This window comes from Chelonoidis abingdonii, chromosome 9, assembly GCF_003597395.2.
Source record: "Chelonoidis abingdonii isolate Lonesome George chromosome 9, CheloAbing_2.0, whole genome shotgun sequence".
In the NCBI taxonomy this organism is placed as follows: domain Eukaryota; kingdom Metazoa; phylum Chordata; order Testudines; family Testudinidae; genus Chelonoidis; species Chelonoidis abingdonii.
Genome location: NC_133777.1, coordinates 42,988,366 through 43,012,728, shown reverse-complemented (window position 1 = coordinate 43,012,728; position 24,363 = coordinate 42,988,366). Strand labels below are relative to the sequence as shown.

Here is a 24,363-nt window from a genome sequence, read left to right as displayed (position 1 = left end):
TCATTTACTCCTCCCCCCACCACGTAAAGAAACGGAAAAAATCGCTTTCTTCTTTTTTCATATCACCACTAGATCTACTGAATGCTTGGGGTAGACGCGATGCTGCCAGCAGTAGCCAGCGATAACTGTCTTCTCCCCTTCTCGGTGGCCGTGCATACAATATGACTGCCATCTCATCACCACCGCCGCGCTCCTGGCTGGCCTCAGCGTGAGCTGGCGCGGACCGCTGGCGTAAAACTAGGAATGCTTCCCGTGTCATCCCGTAGATGTAAGAACAGCTGGTAACTGCTCAGTCTAGCCTGGCGCGGCTGGCTCCATCAGCCCCTCTTCTGCTGCCTAAGAACTCTGTACTTCCTGACTACATACCGCGGGATGCCGGCCTCTGCTCCCACCCGCTTAATGTTCTGCCTGGCACTTATAGCGCATGGAGGCCTGCCTCGCCCTCATTTATTTACTAAGTCACTGCTTTCTTCTTCTGACTTTTTGATAACTTCCTGAGCATAAATGGGGGGGCACTGCCACTGTAGACCCAGACGTTGGAGGAGGAGGCGAAGCCACGGGTGGCGTTGTTGCAGTGCACCCCTCGTGAATGAATGTTAGACGTCATCATTTCTGCCGGACCTGCCGGCCCGCTGTGCTTCTGATACACTGGTTCTCTAGTACACTTGCCCCATATTCTAGGCAGGACTGACTCTATTTTTAGAAACCATAAAGGAGGGATTGACTCGGGGAGTCATTCCCAGTTTTGCCCTTGCGCCTCGGGCCGACCTCAGCTAGGGGCACCCATGATAGCAGCAGACAGTAGAGAACGACTGATAACCGTCTCTGCTATCATGCAAAAGCAAACGAATGCTGATATGTAGCACCGTAGTAATGCCTCTGTTAGCGGCATCCAGTACACATACGGTGACAGTAAAAAAAAAAAAAGCTCAACGGGCTCCATGGTTGCCGTGCTATGGCGGCTGCCAGGGCAATCCAGGGAAAAAGGGCGCAAAATGATTGTCTGTCATTGCTTTCCCGGAGTAAGGAATGACTGATGACATTTGCCCAAAACTACCCGTGACAATGATTTTTGCCCCATCAGGCACTGGGATCTTAACCCAGAATTCCAAGAGGCGGGGGAGACTGTGGGAAGCTATGGGATAGCTACAGAATAGCTACCCACCGAGCAACGCTCTGGAAATCGACGCTAGCCTCGGACCATGGATGCACACCGCCAAATTAATGTGCTTAGTGTGGCTGTGTGCACTCGACTTTATACAATGTTTTACAAAACCCGTTTATGTAAAATCAGAATAATCCCGTAGTGTAGACGTACCCTGTGAATGTAACACCTTCTCAGAGCTATACGTGGGGCATTTGTATTGCTCTGGTAGTATCTGGGGCAACCTCAACAATCAGACCTTGTTAAGTAACTCACCCTGTATTTGTTTCATTTGTCTTCAAACAAGTCTCTTCTTTCCATTTCAGAAGGATTTTGAGTTCTCCAAAGTTGTCTGAAGACCATCCTTAGTGACAGTGTCAACTCCACTGAGCCAGTCTTCTTCCATAGTTCTGCCCCTTAGGATGATCAGATATCCCACATTTAGGGACAGTCCTATTTTTAGGTGTTTTTCTCATACATGCTCCTACTAACCCCCACCCCCACCACATCTTCTCTCCCAATTTTTCACACTTGCTTTCTGGTCACTCTACTGACCCTCCCTATAGTGAGGTTGGGTGTTCCAGAAACAAAGGGATCGTGATTCATTTGACTCTCACAGAAGCAAGGTCATGAGGGCATCATATAGGAGTTTGCACCAGGGCAGAGGCTGGAAACTGCACCTGTATTCCCCTCCATGGTCCAGCACAGCCTCCCAGTCCAGGCTTCTGGCTCCTCAGCTGTCACGTCTTGCACACAGAAACCCATTCCTCTTCCCCTCCTAACCATGGTTTTTCCAGACTGCACAGTTCCTTGCCTACACTGTTATGGCCAACAAGCCAGACTGCTTCAAATAGGTTGGTGTTTGCATTTTTCCTCTCTTCAGAGGCGATAAAATAGTGTAAGTGCCCAAATTAAGTTAACACACAGCTCATTCTAAGCAAGCATATCTATTAAGGTAAAAGCACTTCAGAAAATAATACAAACCTAAATGCATGCTAATAAAACATACCAGAGATCACCCCCCACAGGTGTTGCAGTCAGAGTCCATCCTTCTAGGCTGAGGTTGTTATAAGAACCCAGACAGCATAGATCACACTGTTTCTTTATGCAACTTGGGACTTTGATCTTCAGCCTTCAGGGTCAGATAGTCAGTAGACAACTGTGCCCCCTCCTCAGGGCATATCTTCAGCTTGTTTTTTTTCCTTGAAGCCCAACTTTTAGATGGTATTTCTATCCAAACTCCTAGGAATTCCATGTCACTCCTACTGACCTCAAAGACCATTCCTGTCTACCACAATATTCAATATAGTTTATTGATTATCCAGGTCCACAATAATACAGAACATTTGGATTTAGTACATTTGGAGTCAATTGTATGAAATTCAAAGAAGTTTTTCTAAGGGTATTGCAGGAAATTGCTATGTCTGTCACAAGGGGCAACAGAGGCAAAGAGGAGGAGAAGGGGAAGTGTGTCAGGAGAAAGCAAAGGATTGTTGGGAGCAGAGTTGTGCAGGACTTGAAGGCGAGTCTGAGAAGTCAATAATCATATGGATCAGGAACACAATCTCCTCCTTTTACTTTTATCAGTAAAGGGGAAAAAATTGAGCAGCTGCTCTTACAGCAAGGACACTCGTTCATTGACAGGTTATATTGCATGCCTTGCTGTACCCAATGCAAGGTGAGAAGTGTCCTCTCCAACTTAAGAAATCACAACTTCCACAGGGTTTATGTATTTAAGACAAAACATTATATACAATTAAGAACCATACAAAGTGTTACACTCTTTTAATTAGTAAAACAGATCCACATAGATTGTCCAAAAACATTTAACAGACTTGCACACTGATTTATTGCTTTAAACTGGCAATAATTTTATTGACTGGCATTTATAGTAAGAAATGCTGTAGCCAAGAGTTGTTCTTGAAAGCTCTACTACTGCTCACCTAAAAGGGCTTGGCAATATGTGTTGCACTCAAGCCGATAGCCCTCAATTCTACCCCCATCCTTGGCAAGGACTGGTGCTGCCTACAGACAGGTTGTGCTGGGACCTTGTTATAGCTCTTATGTTCTGGAGCTACTGGAAAGTCAAATCTTCCATAGTTGCAGTTCACACTCTCTCTCTCTCTCAATACCATGAGCACAGCATGTCAAGATTAGAAGAAGGATCCGTGGGTCTTAAAGATCCTGAGATATGTTTAGGATTTACTTTACAACTGCCAGTTTAAACTAGCAGTAGCACATCTGCCAGAGTGCCAAATACAACACTGGCTTACCTCTGCACAAGACCTGATTCTATAATACATCCACCACCAGATTACCCAAGTGGTTCCCCCCCCTCCACCTAACCAGGCAGAGCATTGAGAATTTTGGTGTGAAGCCAGCTCTAATGTCACACTGCCATACACAGGGGGCCCCCAGGCTCAAATCTAACATTTCACACTAACAGGTTATTAATTACAGAAGACCACCCCCAAACAAGTTATTTAGCATCATCTTAAAACTATGCATTCAGCTCCAATACAAACATGAGTGCGTGGGTGAAGAGCACAGAGGAAAACAGGTTAGGGTTTAAGCAGATTTCGGATTGCAAGGCAGAGCTCTTCAGACCTGAAAAGGGGGGGAAAAGATTATGTATTAATAAAAAAAACAACAACAAAGAATAAGCAATCTGAAAGGGAGAACCTGGCTCAGAGATCCCATCTGCAAACAACCAGTATAAACCTTAACAGAATCCATAAAGTCCAGAACCTACGAGCAGCTGCACCTCCAAAGCGTTGTTTTATCACATGCCCAAGCTTCTTAGACAGTTTGTGGCAGTGAACCTCTTACCTGTGGACATTTGGTGTACTGCATTTGCTGGTGCTGTCCATTAAGCCATTTGTTATTATTCACCAACTCAAAGCTGCTCCAGCATTGCCTGGCAAGAAACTGCCCCAGGCTCCCCTCCACCCCCAAAAATGAAGCCTTATAGCGACTACTGTCCCTCTAACTCTAATGCAGTATTGGCCAGCTCTCCTGGGAGATATAGCTAGCCCATAAGCAAGGACTGCCAAGTGTCAAATCCACCTCTCCCCACCCATCAAGAGAACACACCATCGGGTCTGGTGACTAGCAGACCCTGTGACATATAAAGAACCCTTCTTTCCAGGTGCCAAGTGAAGTCATATGCTTTACAAAAATAACACTGCTCTCTAATCCTTGGACAAGCAAGTGGAGTCTCCATACGGGCATGATATTGTTACCAGTGCTAAGAAGTGCAACAATTTCAGACCACATGCATACCACCTAATAAGCTAGAGACAGAGCTGCCTGTTCATCTTCTCCCTGCGTTTATGCCTCAGCATGGCAGGTATTTTGATTCCTTCCCCTGGACTTCAGCCTTAGGCCTGATCTACACTGGATGCGCAGTGGGGGGGGGGGGAGAAGGGGGAAACTGATCTAAGTTCCGCAACTTTCAGCTACGTGACTAACATAGCTTAAGTCAAATTACTTAAACCTACTTAACCGTGATGTCTTCACTGCAGTAAGTCGACAGCTGACACTCTCCCATCGACTCCGCCTCTCGCCCGGGGGGAGTACCGGAGTCGAGGGGAGAGTGCTCGGTAGTCGATTTATCATGTGTAGACTAGATGCGATAAATCAACCCCCACTGGATTGATCGCTGCCCGTCAATCCAGCAGGCAATGTAGACAAGCCCCAAGGATCAGTCTAGCACCAAACTCACTTTGACAGCAAGAAATGAAAAAGATCCATAACTTACCATATAAGAAGCAGGTTAATAATCTGGGTCTGCAAAAGAGGATGACAGGATGTTAGACTTCACTTCCAAGATGTGGCTGTGCTGCACAAATAACCCTCCCACCAATCACAACAATTCTAATGCAGAGCTGGGAGAGTTCTATCACTCCAGCAGCCAAACAGATGCCCTGTGATAAGCCACCACTGCTCATGCTATGGGATTATGGACTAGGCCAGAAAAGAAACTGACACCCACCCCACTCCCCCATCTTCTTGCCAATTGCCTTAAGCATCTTTGCTTAGTTTACCTCAACTAATTGGGTTTTCTCCTCCTCACAGAAAGCAGAAGTCAACTGGATTCTGTTCCACCTTGGCATCACAAGCATGACAAGCAAATTCAAAGTCCTTGACCTTTTACTATCGGTGATTATGTGTCAAATTAAATAATAAATAACTAAATAAAATAAATAATAATAAAGACATAGGGAAAAGCCTGCAAACAGGACAAAGTAGAAGACCAGGCTGGGGTTGAAAATGGTTTCTCTAACAAAAACTGTTCTCTTAATAACTTACCCTTTTTCAACAGGCAAGTCATAAAAAAGTTACATCTGATATATCTCTGAATAAACTGCCTGAACAGATGAGTATAAGAGAATAAGATACCATTAAGACACTATGATAACATTAAAGCCAGGTACAGAGCGGGCAGGCGGCGGTTGTGCACACCTTCCCCAGAGCTCTGCTAACTGAGGCTATGTCTACACTAGCACTTTTGTCGATCAGGGGTGTGAAAAGACGACCCTGGACCAATATAAGTTTCACCAACGAAAGTGCGGCTGTGGACAGTGCTACTGTTAGCAGAAAGGCCTCTCCTACCAACCTAGCTAACACCGCTTGTTGGAGGTGACTTAATTACGCCAGCAGAAGAGCACTCTCCTGCCAGCAAAGAGTGGCTACACGGGAAACCTTACAGTGGTGTACCACTGTAAGGTCCACAGCGTAGCGATAGCCTGACCTGACCTACAGCACCTCCAATATTCCAGAAATTAGTCCTTCCCTCTTTCCATTACTATCAGATGTTCCAATGCAGTATATTCATTTACATGTTCCCTTTGGCAGTTAGAAACGAATTATTTCACTGGAGCCTGGGAAGAGGCCAAAGGTCTCTAGAAACAAGAATTCAGGAACTTACCCTATTACATTACGCTTAACAAAGACACTGGACTTGAGACTAAGCAGACAAGCTGCATTCTCTGGCAGAGTGCAGGATCTCAGTAGAAAGAGAATCCAAATCCAGTGTACAATTCCCGAGGCATGAAGTGAACAAGATGCAAGTAGAGAAATACTCACCCCATCTAACTTTCTTGGGACTTGGAAGGGTGCTATGCACCACTTGGCATTCATATGAATCTTTCCCATTAGGTGTGAATGGGACATGCACCAGGCGCTGGAAAGTCCAGTCGTCACTGAAGGAAAGGTCAGACATTTCCACGCCATCCATCTTAACTCCATTCTTCAGCAGGGTGATCTCAATGTTCGGCGGGTGGAACCCCTCCACATAGCAGTTCAGGACGTTTGACTTGCCATTCTCCACTGGGTGGCGGGAATAAACATGTACTTTGGGGGCACCTGAAGGGGTTGAGAAAAGAACAGAGCTGCATGACATCCTAACTGCTGTCACTGTCTCCCCCCACCAAGACTCCACCAGTTGTGCACTAATGACTCAAAGAGCCAAACCAAGGAACAGCAGCAGCTTGCTAGAGTTTGAGCCTTTAAAACAGCGGTGGGCAAACTACAGCCCAGGGGCCACATCTGACCTTCCAGATGTTTTAATCCAGCCCTCGAGCTTCTGCCAGGAAGTGCGATCCGTAGCTTGCCCTGCTCTGGCAGCTCCCAGAACCAAGGGCAGCCAAAGGGCTCCGCACACTGCCCCTGAAGTTCCCATTGGCCAGGAACCAGAGACAATGGGAGCTGCAGGGGCTGCGCCTGCAGACAGGACAGCGCACAGAGCTGCCTGGCTGCACTTCCATGCACGAGCTGGAGGGGGGACATGCCACCGTTTCTGAGAGCTGCCTGAGGTAAGCGATGCACAGAGCCAGACCCCCATAATCCTTCCTGTGCCCCAACCCCCTCCCTTATCCCTGATCTCACTCTTCAAACCCCTTGGTCCCAGCCCAGAGCACCTTCCTTCACCCCAACCCCTCATCGCCAGAGCCCTCCCATCCTCCAACCCCCAATTTCATGAGCATTCAAGGCCTGCCATACAATTTCCATACCCAGACGCAGCCCTCGGGCCAAAAAGTTTGCCCACCCCTTCTTTAAAAGTTCTAATACAGTAGCATCTCAGAGTTACAAACACCGCATGAATGGAGGCTGTTTACAAGCTCAAATGTTATGGCTGTTCCTTCATAAGTTTATGACTGAACATTGGCTTAATACAGCTTTGAAACTTACTATGCAAAAGAAAAGAGTGCTGCTTTTAACCATCTTAAGGTAAATGAAACAAGCATAGAAAGTTTCCTTACTTTGTTAAAAAAATTAGATTTTTCCTTAAATTCTTTAATAGCTTACATTTAACAGTACTGTACTATACAGTATCCTTCCCCCTCCCCCCAAACTCTGCTGCCTGATCGTATACTTCAGGTTCCAAATGAGGTGTGCGGTTAACTGGTCAGTTCAAAACTCTGGTGTCTATAACTGAGGTTCCACTGCAGCGTAAGCAGGACTGGCACTGTAGTACAATAAGGGCACAGCTTGGTTTACACTTACAACATATCAGTCTAGTTATTTCCATCAGGGTGTGAAAAACTCCTTAGCCCAACCAACATGCCAGCCATCCCCACAGTTAGGGACACAGCTAGAGTCTCTAGCTAGCACAGCCCCAGTGCAGGCAGCCTACACTAACAGCAGATTTTCTGCCAGTGTAGGGCCATCAACTCCCTGACTGCTAGGGTGACCAGATAGCCTGATTTTATAGGGATAGCCACGTTATTCGGTGCTTTGCCTTACATTGGTGCCTACTACCCTACTGCCCTGGGGCAATTTCTCACACTTACTATTCAGACTAGTCACCCTATTGCAAGCAGGTCAGTGGAACCTGGCTCCTGCTGGCCCAGGCTGAGTCACCGAGGGAGGCGAGATCCCCACCGCAGCCCCAGCAAGGCACCCCCAGTCTGAGCGCAGCCCTGGGGGCTCCCGCCGGGAGCTAACGCCGGTGCTGGGGCTCACCCAGCGCCCTCCCACCACCGCAGGGGAGGCGCCCTCCTCCCGACCAAAAGCGAAACCCAGGCGAGCAGCAATATCAGGCGCCTTCCCGGAAAGCCCCTGGCGCACAGCCAGCCGGAGCCGCCAGCCCCAGCGGATCCCGCAACAACCCAGCCAGGCGTCCCGGCCGCGGGGCGCTGAGCACCGCCTGGGAGACCCGCTCCCGGGCCCGGCTGTCGGGGAGATGCCCCCACCCGGACCGCGGGCAGCAGGGGCTCAGCGCATCTGCGGCGGGACACGCCGCTCGGTTCGGAACAGGGCCCGGCTCCCCGGGGAGCTGCCCCAGGCTAAGGCTGCCAGGGGCCCCTTAGCGGGACCCTCCCCCAGCTAACTCGGACACTGCGCGGCCAGGAGCGGGGCTCAATGCGGCCCCCGCTCCACCTCTACCTCAGCGGTCCCGGTGCGACCGGGCGAGGGGCTCAATGCGCCCCCCCTTCCTCCCTCAGGGGTCCCGGCGCGGCAGGGAGCGGGGCTCACTTTGGGTCGCCTCCAGGCCAGCGAGGCCGAGCAGTACCAGCAGCAGCACCACACCGAGACCGGGCGCCATGGCTCCAGCTACACGCGCTCCTCCGCTCTCACGCTCCGCGGACTAACACGCCCGTCCCCAGCCGTCGCCTTTTATACCCTGCCGGCCTCCGGCCAATCACAGCCGAGCGAAGCCTCCTGCATCACTCGTCACCAGGCAGACATGCGGCTGACAGGTTATCCAGCAGAGCGGGGCTTTCCAGCGCGTGCGCGCTGCTCGGAGCAGCCCCTCCCGGCGGCTCCAGCTCCCGTTTCGCTTTCGGTTTCTAGGCTCCAGTGTCGGAGCAACTCGCCCTTCGCTCTTGGGCCCTTTGTGGAACAGCCTGGGCTGGGCTCTGGGCGTTCCTTACAGCCCGTCTCTCCCAGCTGTGACCCTGCTCAGCGCCTCCGCCCCCTCACCAGCCGCGAGCCCCTTCTCCAGCGCCTGCACGTGCGAGTTCTGCAAAAACGCCCGTTCCCCCCACCGCCACTTTCCCTAGCCCTGCGCAGCCCTAGGGCTCACAGCGCAATGCGCAGGCAGTCTCTTTAGCCCCTTTTACAGATGGGGAGCTTCGAGCCGTCTTTTAAAACCCCATCAAGGAGGGGTGGTGCTCTTGGTGGTTACAAGTTCAATAGCGCTGGCACCAGGGCCGGCGCTACCATTTAGGCGACCTCGGCAATGGCCTAGGGCGCCAGAATTTTGGGGGGCACTATTTTACCAGGGCGGGGCGGCACGCGGGTCTGTGGGACCTACCGCAGTCATTTCGGCAGGCGGTCCGCTGCTGGAAAGGCTCCGGTGGAGCTGCTGCAGTCATGTCTGCGGCAGGTCCACCGGAACTTTTAGACCAGTGGACTGCCCGCCGGCACGACTGCGGCAGCTCCACCAGAGCCTTTCCAGCAGCGGACCGCCCGCCGAAATGACTGCGGGAGGTCCACCGGACCCACAGGGGGCGGCGAAATGGCCGTCCGCCTAGGGCGTCAGATACCCTGGCGCCGCTCCTGGCTGGCACACAGCCCTTCCTTAAAGATTGGGGCATCTATAGGCCAATGCTCTGTCTGTTTTCTGGATGGGGAAGAAGGCCCTGAGCCAATTTAAAACTGGGCTATTTATCCAAAATGTCTCTCTTTGTCTGATACAGACTAACAGAGCTACCCCTCTGATTCTTGGTCTGGTAGCTCCTGAAGAATCCCCTGTGAACTAGCGTATGTGCACCTTTCTGAGGGTGTCTTCAAAGAGCTGGTAATAGGAATTACATTAATGTTCCCTCCTGCTAGAGGAAGTACATACAATGCCACAATAACACACCATAACGACATTTTTAATACAATAGACCCCAAAGCTATTAAACCTAATGCATAAGGTTAAACTTCATTCAATAAAGTTTATCTTAATTCCAGAAGATTTGTCCAGGGTATTGTCAGTCTGTCACATCAAACAATTTTTACTGTTAAATTACTGATCCGTCCACAGACTTAACTCCAGTTTAACTTTTTATATTTCCAGATACAAAGTAAGATTCAACATTATTGTTCCTATTGCCATGGTGAGTTTTATGACAAATTAACTGTCACATGACACTGACACAGCTCCTAGCCTCTTCCTGTGTGGTTTACTGGTCGCTCCAGTGTGTGTGTGTGGGGGGGGGGGTTTCCTGTTCCCTGCAGTGCAGAATGCTACTCATGCATGGAACTGAAAACAAACAAAAAGAGAGGAGAGATTCTTAGAAAATAGAGTAACAAAGAACCAAAGTCCACGCTCAGTTATACCCAAGCAAGTCCCTCATCAAGGGCATAAGGTCACATGGTTACAAATGAGGGCAGAATTGGGCCTCTGTTTTTGTTCTTGTTTTTTATTTAAATTTATTGGGATTTGCTTTTAGCTTAATACATTTTGGTCCCTCCAGACTAGCCAAGATTGACCCTTTCAGGGAGTGAAAGTTACTTCCTGGTTTCCCTGCTTAGTCACTTCTTTTTCCTAGTTGGTGAAGGGGGATGTAACATTCATGGCAGAATCATAAAAATCCTCGACTCATCCATTTTTAGTTTCTAGCAGAAAAATTCTGTTCCTTTTGAGGTCATGGTCTATCTGCCTTTATCAGAGCAACATAGCTTGTTCCCAAACAGCAAGAGTCTCAGATTACAGAGCCTCCCTTTTCTGGGCAAGAATCAAGATTACAGCCAACTCAATACAAGGCAACATTTCTCAGGGTAAGCCAGCCTTTCATCTTACTTCCCTATATTTCTACCCCTTTCACTAAAGAGATCAGTTTTACCAACTCTTATGAATTGACTGAAAGTCTTATATTTGGTTTCAAGTGCTAGTCATGTGAATATGCAAATATCTCAACTTTTTCATTTTTTAAAGCAAGTTTCTAGCCCTCACAGTTGTGGAGATAAGTTTGAAAATGTTGCACAAGGCAACGTAAAGGCTCAGAAATCAAACCAAATTTAAAAAACAAACAAACAAAAAAACCACCCTACTGTTATTTTTTAAAAGTCTTATGATTTTTAGGCCAGTCTAGTTTTCAGCTGACTGACTCATGATTTTTTACCGCTTTGGGTTGGTAAAACTATTACAAGTGCCACATACTCCCAGTTGGGTCCTGGTAAAAACATAGCTGCCTCCTTTTCACCCACAATTAGAGTACATAAGAACGGCCACACTGAGTCAGACCAAAGGTCCATCTAGCCCAGTATCCTGTCTTATGACAGTGACTAAAGGCAGGTGCCCCAGTGGGAATGAAAAGAACAGGTAATCATCAAATGATCCACCTCCTGCTCCTGTTGCCCATTCCCAGTTTCTGGCAAACTGAGGCTAGGGATTCCATCCCCGTCCTCCCTATTCCTGGCTAATAGCCATTGATGGACCTGTCCTCCATGAATTTATCTAGTTTTTTTTTTTTAACCCTGTTATAACCTTGGCCTGCACAACATCCTCTGGCAAGGAGTTCCACAGGACACAGTTGTGCCTTGTTAACCCTGGTTAGTCACCTATCTTAATAGTTTGAGTTTGATGGGCAGCACCAGAACAAGAAGCTATTTTGGTTCCCCGAAAATGGCTGTACAGCAGTGAACCAATGCCCTAATCTGGTGTTAGGGGAACTGTGCTATAGGAGATACCACTTCAAGCAGAGACATAAAACCAACATTCTGCTTACTTGGACTATTAGGAATCCCCCTATTGCTTATCACAGAGGTTAGTGAGTCAGCCAGAGCATTGTGACTACATTCAAGGCTACTTACATTCTGCCCCACATAATTTCAGTGGGATTTTGAGAACCTGTCATTCTCCTCAGCAATAAAAAAAGAAAAACGTGTCAGGAACTCACCAGCTGGAAGAGAAATGCAGCAAACACAGGCCGGCTGCACAGTAGCTACAGCTCCTTGGCTCTGCCCAGCTTAAAGGACCACATGCAGACAGACACACATAATAGGAAAACGTTCCTATAAGAGGGCAAACTTTGCAGTGGGCAGCATCAATAGGAAGCAATTCCTGGATTCACAGGGACCTAAATATCTTTGTGAGTCCCACCCCATCTTGTCACAGAACACCCTGCAGGCTGACGGGATATGCCTGTGGAAAACCCAAAAAACCTTAGGCAAAGTTATATCAATAGGGAAAAACAAGATATGAATTAAGTGGTTGCTACTACTGTCACTTACATTGCATGAGTTCAAGATTGTTCCTTATTTTGTGTTGCATTGTTGTGTGTTGTTACAAAGCTACAGCATTCCAGCCTAGATATATCAGGAGATACAGTTGTGTTGTAATGAGGTCATAAGGGCTGCTCCTGCCCTATTGGTATCAATGGGAGTCTTCTCACACATCTCAACAGTAGCAGGAACAAGCTCATTCAATTTAGGATTTGAGTGCTAATCTCCATGTCTGTTACCAATCCCTTCAGACAGCCAGTCTTCAACTGGGATTTGCTGCCTTTGGCCCTGATCTTGCAGGCTTTATTCACATGTTGAACTTCATGCAGGTAAACAGTCCTAATGATTTCAAAAGAATTATTCACATACATAAATCTTCTCTGGCTGCAATAAGGGCCCAGTCCTGCCTGTTTGTTCCACAGGCTTAAAGCTGTTCAGATGGGGATTCCCCGTGATGATCTCATAGTAAACAACCCTGACTGAAAGGGTTTCCTGTAAAAAGAAACTGAACTGTAACCTCCTGCATAGGAGATATTTGGAAAGCAAAAGGAATCTTGTTTATCTGAAATTCAAGGAAAGGCCTCCCATTCTTCTTTTGAATTATCATAGAATATCAGGGTTGGAAGGAACCTCAGGAGGTCATCTAGTTCAACCCCCTGCTCAAAGCAGGACCAATCCTCATCTAAATCATTCCAGCCAGGGCTTTGTCAAGCCTGACCTTAAAAACCTCTAAGGAAGGAGAGTCCACCACCTCCTTAGGTAACCCAGTCCAGTGCTTCACCACCCTCCTAATGAAAAAGCTTTTCCTAATCTCCAACCTAAACCTCCCCCACTGCAACTTGAGACCATTACTCCTTGTTCTATCATCTGCTACCACTGAGAACAGTCTAGCTCCATCCTCTTTGGAACCCCTTTCAGGTAGTTGAAAGCAGCTATCAAACCCCCCCTCATTCTTCTCTTCTGCAGACTAAACAATCCCAGTGCCCTCAGCCTCTCCTCATAAGTCATGTGCTCCAGCCCCCTAATCATTTTTGTTGCCCTCTACTGGACTCTTTCCAATTTTTCCACATCCTCCTTATAGTGTGGGGGCCAAAACTGGACACAGTACTCCAGATGAGACCTCACCAATGTCAAATAGAGGGGAATGATCACGTCCCTCGATCTGCTGGCAATAGTCCTACTTATACAGCCCAAAATGCCGTTAGCCTTCTTGGCAACAAGGGCACACTGTTGATTCATATCCAGCTTCTCGTCCACTTTTACCCCTAGATCCTTTTCTGCAGAACTGCTGCCTAGCCATTCAGTCCCTAGTCTGTAGTAGTGCATGTGATTCTTCTGTCCTAAGTGCAGAACTCTGCACTTGTCCTTGCTGAACCTCATCAGATTTCTTTTGGCCCAATCCTCTTATTTGTCTAGGTCCCTCTGTATCCTATCCAGTAGCATAGCTCGCGGGGTTCAGCGGAAGCAGCAGCATGTTTTCAAAAAGCTGCGCCTGTCAGGCCGGCGTTGGCAGCAGCACGGCCAGAGGAGCCATGGGGGGGGGGGGGGGGCGGAAAATGCAGCCGGAGGAGTGAGGGGGCTGGCTCCTCGGCTCAGAACTCGGCAGCCAAGCGCTCCCCACCCCCTGCTAATGCGGCCGGTGTGGGGAGGCGAAAGGGCCCCTGTGCCTTTAAGGCCGCCTGGCTGGCGAGCCCCGCATGGAGCACACCAAGCGCCAGGAGCAGGCTGGGGACAGGCAGCGGGACAGGACAGAAGGTTAGCGGGGGGGAGGGGTCCAGTGCCTGGCACTGGGGGGGGTCCGGGTGAGGGGCTCCCTGAGGCTGGGCCCACAGGGCAGGGGCACAGGTCGTGCTGTCTGGACGGAGGGGCCCTGGCACGGCACAGGAGCCGGGGACAGGGGGGACAGGACCCTGCGGGTGGATCCAGGCGGCACAGCCCAGCAGGAGATACCTGCAGAGCACTCTGGGCAGGAGAGACTCTCCCGGGACCGTGGGGGGGGTATCCACACCCCCAGGAAGCCCACAGGAGTCCTGAGCCAGTCCGGGGTTAATCTGCAGGGCAAATGGGAGGAGTAGGGGGCGTGGCCAGAGGAGGAGCCAAGGGGGGCGCCTTTTTTATGTTTGCTCCCCCTACACTTAAAATCTGGCTATGCCACTGATCCTATCCCTACCCTCCGGTGTATCTACCATTCCTCCCAGTTTAGTGTCATCTGCAAACTTACTGAGGGTACAGTCCACACCATCCTCCAGATCATTAATGAAGATATTGAACAAAACTGGACCCAGGACCAATCCTTGGGGCACTCTGCTTGATACCAGCTGCCAACTAGACATGGAGCCATTGATCACTAACATGGTTATCTAATTATGATATCTATGAGAATTACATCTGTATCTAACCAACTTTTTAGTTCTTTTAATGTAAACATGGTCTGTTAAGCTATTGCAGTCACTTTTATACAGAGACAGGAAAACTCATTATAATCATGTGAGTATACATTCATACCAGGGGTGTAGCTATGGCCCACCAAATTAGCACCTAGGCCCACCCAAATCTGAGCAAGGTAGTGCTGCCATATTAGTCTGCAGCATTGCTGTGGTGAGCTCCTCCAAATCTGTGAGTGGCAAGAGCCAATGGGATCAAGTGGAGAACTGGGCTCAGCTTCACAGGACAGTCCTGTTGGGATCCAGGAAGTGGATGGGCGGACTTTCCAGTCCATCCCCTATCCCTCCTCTCTGCACCAGGCCTGGATAGAAACTGCTAGCAACCCCTCCTCCCACCCCCTACAGTGGTACCTGCCTGCCCTGCATCCCTAGAGAGCCCTTCCTCACAAAGCTAGGAGCTGAATCACTGCCTCCACAGAGAGCCGCCCTCACACCAAATGCAACCCTCCCAGCACAGACCCTGCATCCCTGTGTGGGTGTTGGCACAGCTCCTCTGCCTGAAGGGGCCCAGGCTGCATCTCACACTCTATGTTTCTCACCCGAAGGTTGTAGGTGCATGTAGACACCTGCTTCAGCCAGTTTAGTTCCCTCTGCTTCTTCCCTACCTTAGACCCAGGAGGGCTAGGACTTGAGGGGCTAGCGCAGGACACAATGTTCACACTCCTAGCATGAGTCAGTCATTACCCCATACACTGAGACTTACCCAAATTTCCACTCCTAGCTGCACCACTGATTCACACAGTGGATCAGATGCAGCTGAAGGCAAATGGAAAGGATGCTGACACTTTCACGTTGCCATAGTAGTGTTGACACAAGAATCACCCCTCTCTGCCAGCCAGCTGCTCAGTGGGAGCAGAGACCCAGATCTGGAAACATTCACCTTACTTTTAATTTCACAGACTTGAAAATTTACAGAAGTCAATTCACTGGGACCATTTCCACTTCTACAGTCTATACACTCACAAGGCTTGAAAATGCATTCACCTATTTGCCAGGATGAGTAGGAAAATTACTTTGCCTGGAAATAGCATCAACATCCTGAAATTGGCAGGACTCTGGTCAGTTTCACTCACTGCTCAGATTTATACAGGTAGCAGCTGTAACACTCCCTAGAAGGCTGTGATCAGTAACAGAGCCAGGGCCTCAGGGCCCGATTCTTTCCAGCTGCCTATCTTGTGAGATCATGGAAACAGGTGTAAATGTTACCCGTTGATTGGTAGTATTTTACACCTACTTTGGACAGGTGTGAATTACTATGCAAGGTACAAGGCAGTGGAAAATCAGGATCCTGATCTTGTTGATGTTGGGGTGTAGTCACGGAGCATCTCCCACCTCTCCTATTCCTCTACCCCAGCAGTAGACCGAGTCTCTCTCTATCACTTTCTGCTGCAGCACCCAACCTTCTAGCAGCTCCATGAAATTTACAATAATCTAGTGAGTTTCACAATTACTGCTCAGAATCTCAAAGGCACCAGCTGTGGAACTGATACTAAAGCTGTCAGTTTTACTCTGCCACTAAGTGCTGGTCTACACTAGAAAATTAGGTTGACCCAGCTATGTGGCCAGGAGAGTGAAAAATCCACACCCCTGAGCAATGTAGTTAAGCTGACCTAAGTCCCCATGTAGACAGCACTACGTTGATGGAAGAATTCTTCTGTTGACCTAGCTACTGCCTCTCAGGGAGGTGGATTACAACCTCCCATCAGCATAGGTAGTGTCTGCACTGAGATACAGCAGAAGCACAGTTGTGCTGCTTTAGCTCTTTGAGTGTAGACAAGCCCTGAGGAATGCTGTGAACCCAAGAAGAGTTGCAGAGGTATGAGGGCGATTGATGGCACACACATTCTAATTTTAGCGCCAGACCACTTTGCCTCAGAATACATCAGTAGGAAGGGATACTTCTCCATGGTATTGCATACGCTTGTGGATCACTGGTGGCATTTCACAGACATCAATGCACGCTGGTTTGGAAAGGTGCATGATGCACATATCTTCAGGAACAGTGGCCTGTAGAGAAAGCTGCATGTGGGGAATTTCTTTCCAGACCACAAGATCACAGTGGGGGATGTGGAAATGCCCATATTAATTCTGGGAGACCTGGCTTACCTCTTACAGCCCTGGCTCATGAAACCTTACACAGGGCACCTGGACAGCAGCAAGGAACATTTTAACAACAGGCTGAACAGGTGCCACATGGTTGTCAAATGTGCCTTTGGCCGTTCAAGACACCTCCCGCGAGCTTTCAATGGCAGGCTAGACTTTACTGAGGATAATATTCCAGTAGTCATAGCCACGTGCTGCACTTTGCATAATCTTTGTGAATCTAAGGGTGAAATGTTTGCTCAGGTGTGGAGCACTGAGGCAGAGTGCTTGGCTGCACAGTTTCGACAGCCAGACGCTAGGGCTGTCAGAGGAGCCCAGAGGGCTGCTATTAACATCAGAGAGGCTTTGAGGAACCACTTTGACAATGAGGGGCAGTAACACGTGTCTGCTTTGGAGTTGCTTCCCTGGTACATCCATGTACAATTTTGGGGCCCAGGATCCATTCAACAAAATCCTTTAGAAGCCTATTCCCAAGACTGAACTGATTGTTATACACTTTTGTAGAACACAAAATAAAAATACTGTACCATTAAATATATATAGTTTAAAAGCGTAAAACCTCACAACTGTGTGTAGCTCCAGCTATCATTGGGCAAGCTGTGAGAGGGGGTGGAGTGATGGTGAAACTCAGGAGTGCTGTGAAGCGAAAAAGAATCTGTGAGCATAGAGGGGGCTGCAGGGCCAGCTCTAACTTTTTTGCCACCCCAAGCAAAAAAAAAAAAAAAAAAAAAAAAAGACACCGCTCCGCTGTAACAACTCCCCCTGAGTGCCACACTGCCCCGCTGTAACAACTCCCTCCAGCACCGCCCCGCACCATCGAAACAACCACCCCAAGCGCTGCACCGCTGTAACAACCCCTCCCAAGTGCCGCGTCGCTCCGCTGTAACAACCCCTCCTGAGCGCCACTCTGCCCCACTGAAACAACCCCCTCAAGCAGCGCAGCGCCGAAACACGCCCCCCCCCCCCGAGCACCATGCCACCCCGCTGAAACAAAGAACCCCTGAGTGCCGCCCGGCTGAAACAAACAAAAAAAACCCTCGAGCGCTGCCCTGCTGAACCAAAACAAAAAACAAAAAAACCCGAGCGCCACCCCGCCACCTGAAGATTGGCCGCCCCAAGCACATGCTTGGTCAGCTGGTGCCTGGAGCCAGCCCTAGTGGGGTGGGGATGGCAAAGAATTGTGCATGTGCTGCAGTGGAGGTCGACCACAGATCTGCTGTATCGAGTACTTGCGCATCTCTGTCTGATCCTCCATAACTTTTATCATCCGCTCTGTCACTTGCCTAGCAAATGCTGGATTCTCTTTTTTGTCCTGACTTTTGGCTTCCCAGCACTGTTTGCATTCCCTGGTCTGTCTCTCATCCTGCTGCAGCACCTCCCTAAACATGTCTTCCTTCCTTCATCTTGGCTTCTTCCTTATCGTCCGAACACAGCTGGCACAGGTGCTTGGTATGTTCCTCAAGGTCTTGGCTGCTGTGGACAATGAACAGAAGAGGGATTGTTACATTCCAGCAAATGACTGAAACATTTCAGTAATAAGGGCCTTTTGCAAAATAGCAATCACTTTCTCACTGACTCTAGGCAGGCACACAGCTCCACGAGCACCCCAATCATGGTGAGTATCAGGAGTGGGCACAAGGTAGTTGTGCATACGGACAAAACGGTCACAGCTTGCAGGGCAGATCTGCAGGGAATTCATTCAAAAATTATGACACACTTTTTCACAGGCAGCCGACCTGCTGGCTGATGTCTCACTGCTGCAGGTGAGCAGGGAAACCAGGGCACAACTACTGCATGCTTGCGGCTTTTACCCCGGTCTATATGCAGCTCAGCTATGTGCCACTTTGGTCCCAGCTCCAGTGATTGCTAAATGGCATAGTACAGTTTCCTGTAATGGGAAACTAACAAGGCTGCAATCCCTTGAAATCTGTAGTGGAGGATTAGCAGGTACTTCTTGGAAACTTTCCAGAGCCTCTCTCTGGAGGATTCCCTGCAGGTCTCGATGTCCATCAACACCCTGCTTGGCCATGCAGATTAGCTACACAGGGCAATGTCCAGCTCACATAAAACACTGCCTGCCTCCCACTTTTTGATTTCCTACACAAGCCACAGCAACTTACCTAGTGTCTTATCTGCTTCCTGCTCCCCACAGAGCACTTCTGGAGTGGAGAAAAGTTCCTGGCTGCCTGCCTCACCGGGCGACCCCGCTGGGAGCTCCACATCCTCTTCTAGCTCCACTTCTTCATCCAGAATTTCAGCCTCTGGGTTACCCTCCTCCCCCTTTCTGCTGCCTCCGAAGTATCGATGGAGCTATCGGTGATAAAGGTGGGGTCACCACTGAGGACAGCGTTCAGCTCCTTATAGAAGCAGCAGGTCTTAGGTGCACCACCAGAGCTATGGTTTGCCTCCCATGCCTTATGGTACGCCTGCCTCAGCTCCTTTATCTTCACTCTGCACTGCTGCGTGTCCCGATCATAGCCCTTTTCGCACAAGACTTGAGAAATTTGCCCATATGTGTCCTGATTCTTACAGTTCAACTGCAGCTGCAACTGAACAGACTCCTCTCCCCATATACTGATCAGATCCAAGAGCTCAGCTGGGGTCCAAGTGAGAGTGCATTTGGTTCAATAGCCAGACATGCTCAGCTGGGAAGCCAGCAGGCAGAAAATGGAATTTAAAGTTCCCAGGACTTGCAAGGGGGAGGGGCAGGTTGGCTGCAGGGCAGCACAGTTCAAACCGCTGACCAAAGCAGCAGCATGGGAATTGTGGGACACATTCTGGAGGTCAATAAAATAAAAAAAATAAGGTGTGGTGTCTACACCGGCTGTTTGTCAACAATAAAGGGAGGGGAAAAGACAAAAGTCTCTTGCAGGGGTAGAAGTTTTTTGACACCAAAACTGGGCGTTTTTTTCGACAAAAGTCCTATTGCAGTGTGCACGCTATCGCTGTTTTGTTGTCAAAAGGCAGTTTTTGGCAACAAAACTTGCCAGGGTAGACAAGCCTTGAGAAACTCTTGTGTATATTGGTACCAAACCCTGATAGCAGAAGGAGGAATCAATTGAAAGTGACGAGTATCCAACCCTGACTTGGCATCCTGTGTCTGTCTGACATAGTGCAGACAGAAGCTTCCTTGGGGCAAGTGACAAAGCCTTACACTATGGTGACCAGATGCCCAATATTGTGGGTGAGGCCTGTCATAGTATACTTTCCTCAATCTGAACCTTAGAGTCCAAAAATGAGGTATTAGCATGAAGTCCTCTAAGCTTAATTACCAACTTAGATCTGATACGCTGCCACCAATCAGGATTCTGAGTACCTGATAAACTCTGGTCTCCCCAAAACCTTCCCTGGGGACCCCCAAGATCCAGAAACCCTGGATCCTAACACAAGGAAAGTAAATTCTTTCCCTCACCAGTGCCTCTCCTAGGCTTTCCCTCCCTGGGTTACCCTGGAAGATAAAGATTACTGTGATCCAAACGCTTAAATCAAAACAGTGGCCACCGCTACCTCTTTCTCCCCTCACCAGAGCAATACAGAGTCAAGCCTGTGAATCTAAAACAAAAGAGGAAATTATCTTCCTTCTCCCCCACCTTCCCTGTGATACAAGACATTCACTGTACGACCTCACTGAGGAGAAAAAATCAAACATGTCTTAAAAGCAAAACTGTTAATAAAAAGAAAGAAAAAAAAGTACGAGTTATTCTGTAACTGAGATGATAAAATTACAGGCTTTCAGCTTATAGACAATAGAGAAAAAGCTTTCTCCAGCAGAAATACAATTTAAAATACTTTCAGCCAAATACACATTAAAACTCTACCAACCAGATACACATTTGCAAATACAGAAACAATCAAAAGACTATAACTGCCTTTCTACTCAATACTTACTATTCTGAATATATAAGATTAGAGAGCCTGTAGGTACGTGTGGTCACTCTCAGAAACCAGAGAGAACAGCAGACAAAACAAAAGAAACACATAAGCTTCCCTCCACTCAGATTTGAAAGTATCTTGTTTCCTGATTGGTCCTCTGGTCAGGTGTTGCAGGTCACTGTTTGTTAACCCTTTACAGGTGAAAGAGACATTAACCTTAGCTATCTGTTTATGACAGTTTCAGTATAAGCCACTTGAGCCAGCCGTACCACATCAAGTTCTGGTCTCTTTGATGTGCTGAGGATGCCATGGTGGACACAGGAGGAAGAGTCAAGGTCGAGGGGCTAAGCCAGTGAGTAGCAGAGAAAGTCTGACAGAGCATCACTTTTAACAAGCATCCCAACCTGACTCACGCCATGAATTTTTCATTATAGCTACCAAACCCTCTCATTTCTTGAGGAGGTCCCTTCCCAACCCAATCCCAACTCTAGCCATGTAAACTCACCTGCACGCCATGACTAGCTCACCCCCTTCCCTCCCACCCTGCCCCTATGATGGGAATAAGGAAGGTGCCCCATTTTTTCTCTCACTAATTCTTGCCTTTTTACTTTGAAGTCTCTGCTTTAAGTTTACAGAATTCCAGGAAGATTCAGGATCCCTCTAGCCCTGGAAGAGGATCTGCTACCAACAGTGTCCCTTCCACAACTCAGGGGCTCCGAGACCAACTCTTAATGTAATCAGAAGGAAAAAGGTGAATTCCTGCCCCACCAGGGATTCACTCCACATGCTAATGTCAGCTGCATTCCTCAAAATCACAGTGCATGTGGGCCTGCAACACGGCAAGGAGCCAGGGACATTCTTTATCACCCTGCTATCCAATAGCCTCAAAGTTCCCAGCCCTGCAGTGAGCTCCGTGAAGACCAGACCCTGGCAGACATGTGGAGCCTCAGTGGGTGAGCCCCAGCACCAGGGGCAACGGAATCTCTCTAAAAGTGTGTGTGTGGAGGGAACACCGGCACCCAAACCATGGCCCCGCCCACCCCCGAGCCCCTGCCCTTGCACCGCTCTACCCTCTCCCCGGTTCCAGCATGCCTGCTCCATACCAGTGGGGCTCTGTGTAGTTGCAGAGGTCTACCTGTGCAAAGTTCATTGCAGGATCAGGGGCCAGGCATCCAACCTATCTCACAAACATAATCACCAGTGATACCACATGGAATGTTGAGACCAAGGCAGACCATGCACCCTGATTTGTCTGCAACAAAATCTTTATCATCCTAAACTGATGGGTACCACTCTGATTCACTCATTAATGTTTGTATTTATTCTGATTGCTATATAAAACAAGAAATGGCTCTACCATATATTAAATTGTAAGAACAGCAGCTTCTTCCCACATCCCAAACCAAAAATTACCAATCAGAAAATAAAGCCCTAAAATTGCCCACCCTTCAAACATCCTCTTCCTCCATCAGTAGTGGGAGACCATCTACAAGTCCAACCTCTGCAGTCTCCATGGCATTCCTAGATCAGATTCCCGACTAACAAAGTTCAGGGAGATCTGAGGCACCAGAGACTCAGCTATCTCACCACCTCTTCTTAAATAATAATAAAAAATGGAAGACTAGATTCCAGACAATAATTGTCAGCATCAAGTGATGGTTGCTTGAACAGTAGCTTAATTTGCCAGATATGGAATCTCTGAAAGGATTCTGTCTGCAAATAAGTCAATATGCTTTAACGAAATTTCTTGTATTTACCAAACATGACATTTTAAATACACCACAAAAGTCTGTATTACCCATAAAGCACTAGTGTTGCTGATTAAACAGCTGAACACATGTTGGATAAGATATCCCACCTTAGTCTACTTGAGTTTCCTGGTTCTTACTAAAATTGTTTTGTTTCTTACTAAAATTGAATGTTTTGCTCACCTCACACCAGAGATTTACCAAAATCTGATTGTGCTTCCGTGATCAGAAAGCAGTGCACTTAGCAAAGAAGTTCTGGTTGGTGGCCACTGCAAATGCAGGCAAAGGTTCACTGTTTGCAGCTCAGCAGTCAGAATAAAATGTAAGGGTTAAGCACTGAGCTGTTGGTGAACAAAAGAGGTAGCCTCTGTTGGCTGGGAGCCATTTGGTGACTGGTGGGATAGAAGGGACAAAGAACACTGAACCAGGGGACTGTGACATGTGGCAGACTCACAGGGCTTGATTCTGGCATTGCTGTGTACATGCTGCACAACAATAGGGCTTGAACCCTGGGTCCTAGCTGGACTTGGGCTGGGATCCTCCACCCCTGTGGGGTCCTAGGACCCGGGGTCCAAGTTTGAGCCCAAGAGATTTGTGTATAGACAGAATAGGTAGGGGGGCAGAGTTTGAATCTGAGTCTGAGCTTACATTGCAGTGTAGACATACCACTATTGACATCCATTATCTCTGATACCATACTAAAATATCTCAGATGCTATGGTGATTACACTTGTTAACTGGTGATTTATTTTTAAACACTGGTTGGGGTTAAAACTCTGCCCAGCTGGTGAGTCCTTCCTTAATACTGCTCTCTGCAGATAACGAGCTGAAACCTGAGGCAGTGAATACAAGCCAGATTCAAGCGTAGGTAACAAAAGCTGTAGTACTATTGGAAGAGTTCTGCTGCATCTTTCCTCCTCCAGTTCTGCATGAGTCATTCTCCACTGGTCCCATCTCCTGCAGAAGTTTAATAATCAGTACAGCTTGGGGCAGACAAAGATGCCAAATGCTACTCAACCTCAGGGGTGTTAAATGACAATGTATTTTCAAGTTGTGATTTAGATCCATAGTCTGTGTATTTTATTCTACCAATGGTATTTTTAGGAATACCATCTCTTTCTACAAAGTTGGCTGTGGTTATCTGGGTGACAACTTTTAATTGTTTGTTTTGTGGTAATGCCTAGGAATCTGAGTCACAGGCCTGGACCCCATTGTGGTAAGTGTGGTACAAACACAGAACAAAGAGACAGTCCCTGCCCCGAAAGAGTTACAGTCTACATATAAGACAAGAGGTGGCCACAGACAGTTAGATGGGGAAGTACAAGGAAACAATGAGACAATATGGTTAATTGAATCCTGCTTCACCAGTTAAACCTTGGTTTTACATGTGAGCAACTTAGAACTCACAGAACAAATCCCCCCAACTCAGTCCGTATGCACTGAGATGATGAGTTCTGAATTGTAGCTAGCTGTGTGACACCCAAACTCAGTTGCTTAAGGATCTGAGCCAGCACCAACAAAAATGTGTTCCTGGGATCACATGGCCAGCCCTGAGCCTTCCAGCTGCAGTGTGTACAAGGCAGGAGGGTGACTGCTGGAAAGCACCCCACCCTGAGGGTGAACTTCCTCACTGCAGCTGGACTGTAGGCAATCATGGGTGCAGCCGCTGCCACTGTAATGACAGCAGGAGCATCCAATCCAGTGCTTAATTTGTAATGAAAAAGGAGGCGGTGCTCAAGCAATTTTTTTGCATTTGTAACTGATGCAGCAAGCCCAGAGGTGCTGTAGCTATGAACTGCCAAGCCCAGAGGTGCTGGGGCTCAGCCCTAGCACAAATTAAGCACTACTCCAACCTTGACTGCTGCTCATACCCCAGTGCTGCAGGTACCCA

At 48.3% G+C, this 24,363-nt stretch overlaps 1 protein-coding gene and 1 long non-coding RNA gene across 3 annotated transcripts; both read right to left on the bottom strand.

Moving 5' to 3' along the window:
• Positions 1-3,474: 3,474 nt before the first annotated feature.
• B2M (beta-2-microglobulin) lies at positions 3,475-8,762 on the bottom strand. Its single transcript, XM_032791169.2, has 4 exons — positions 8,624-8,762; positions 6,233-6,511; positions 4,905-4,933; positions 3,475-3,751 (listed from the first exon to the last, which is right to left on the bottom strand). Exons 1-3 carry the CDS (start codon positions 8,691-8,693, stop codon positions 4,920-4,922), a joined length of 363 nt encoding a protein of 120 aa, XP_032647060.1. The 5' UTR covers positions 8,694-8,762; the 3' UTR covers positions 3,475-3,751; positions 4,905-4,919.
• Positions 8,763-9,953: 1,191 nt separating this feature from the next.
• LOC116831284 (uncharacterized) lies at positions 9,954-17,570 on the bottom strand. 2 transcript variants are annotated; one of them, XR_012656529.1, is made up of 3 exons: positions 15,452-17,570; positions 12,314-12,796; positions 9,954-10,340 (listed from the first exon to the last, which is right to left on the bottom strand). It is a non-coding gene; the product is annotated as an uncharacterized LOC116831284 (long non-coding RNA). The 2 variants fall into 2 exon arrangements; XR_004375171.2 differs by lacking the exon at positions 15,452-17,570 and having other exon boundaries at positions 12,314-13,201.
• Positions 17,571-24,363: the final 6,793 nt, after the last annotated feature.

Excerpts from the sequence above, each read along its gene's own strand:
- B2M (XM_032791169.2), bottom strand. The coding sequence starts at position 8,693 with ATGGCGCCCGGTCTCGGTGTGGTGCTGCTGCTGGTACTGCTCGGCCTC. Across the intron at positions 6,512-8,623 it reads TGGCCTGGAGGCGACCCAAA|GTGCCCCCAAAGTACATGTT; the intron begins GTGAGCCCCGCT and ends CAACCCCTTCAG.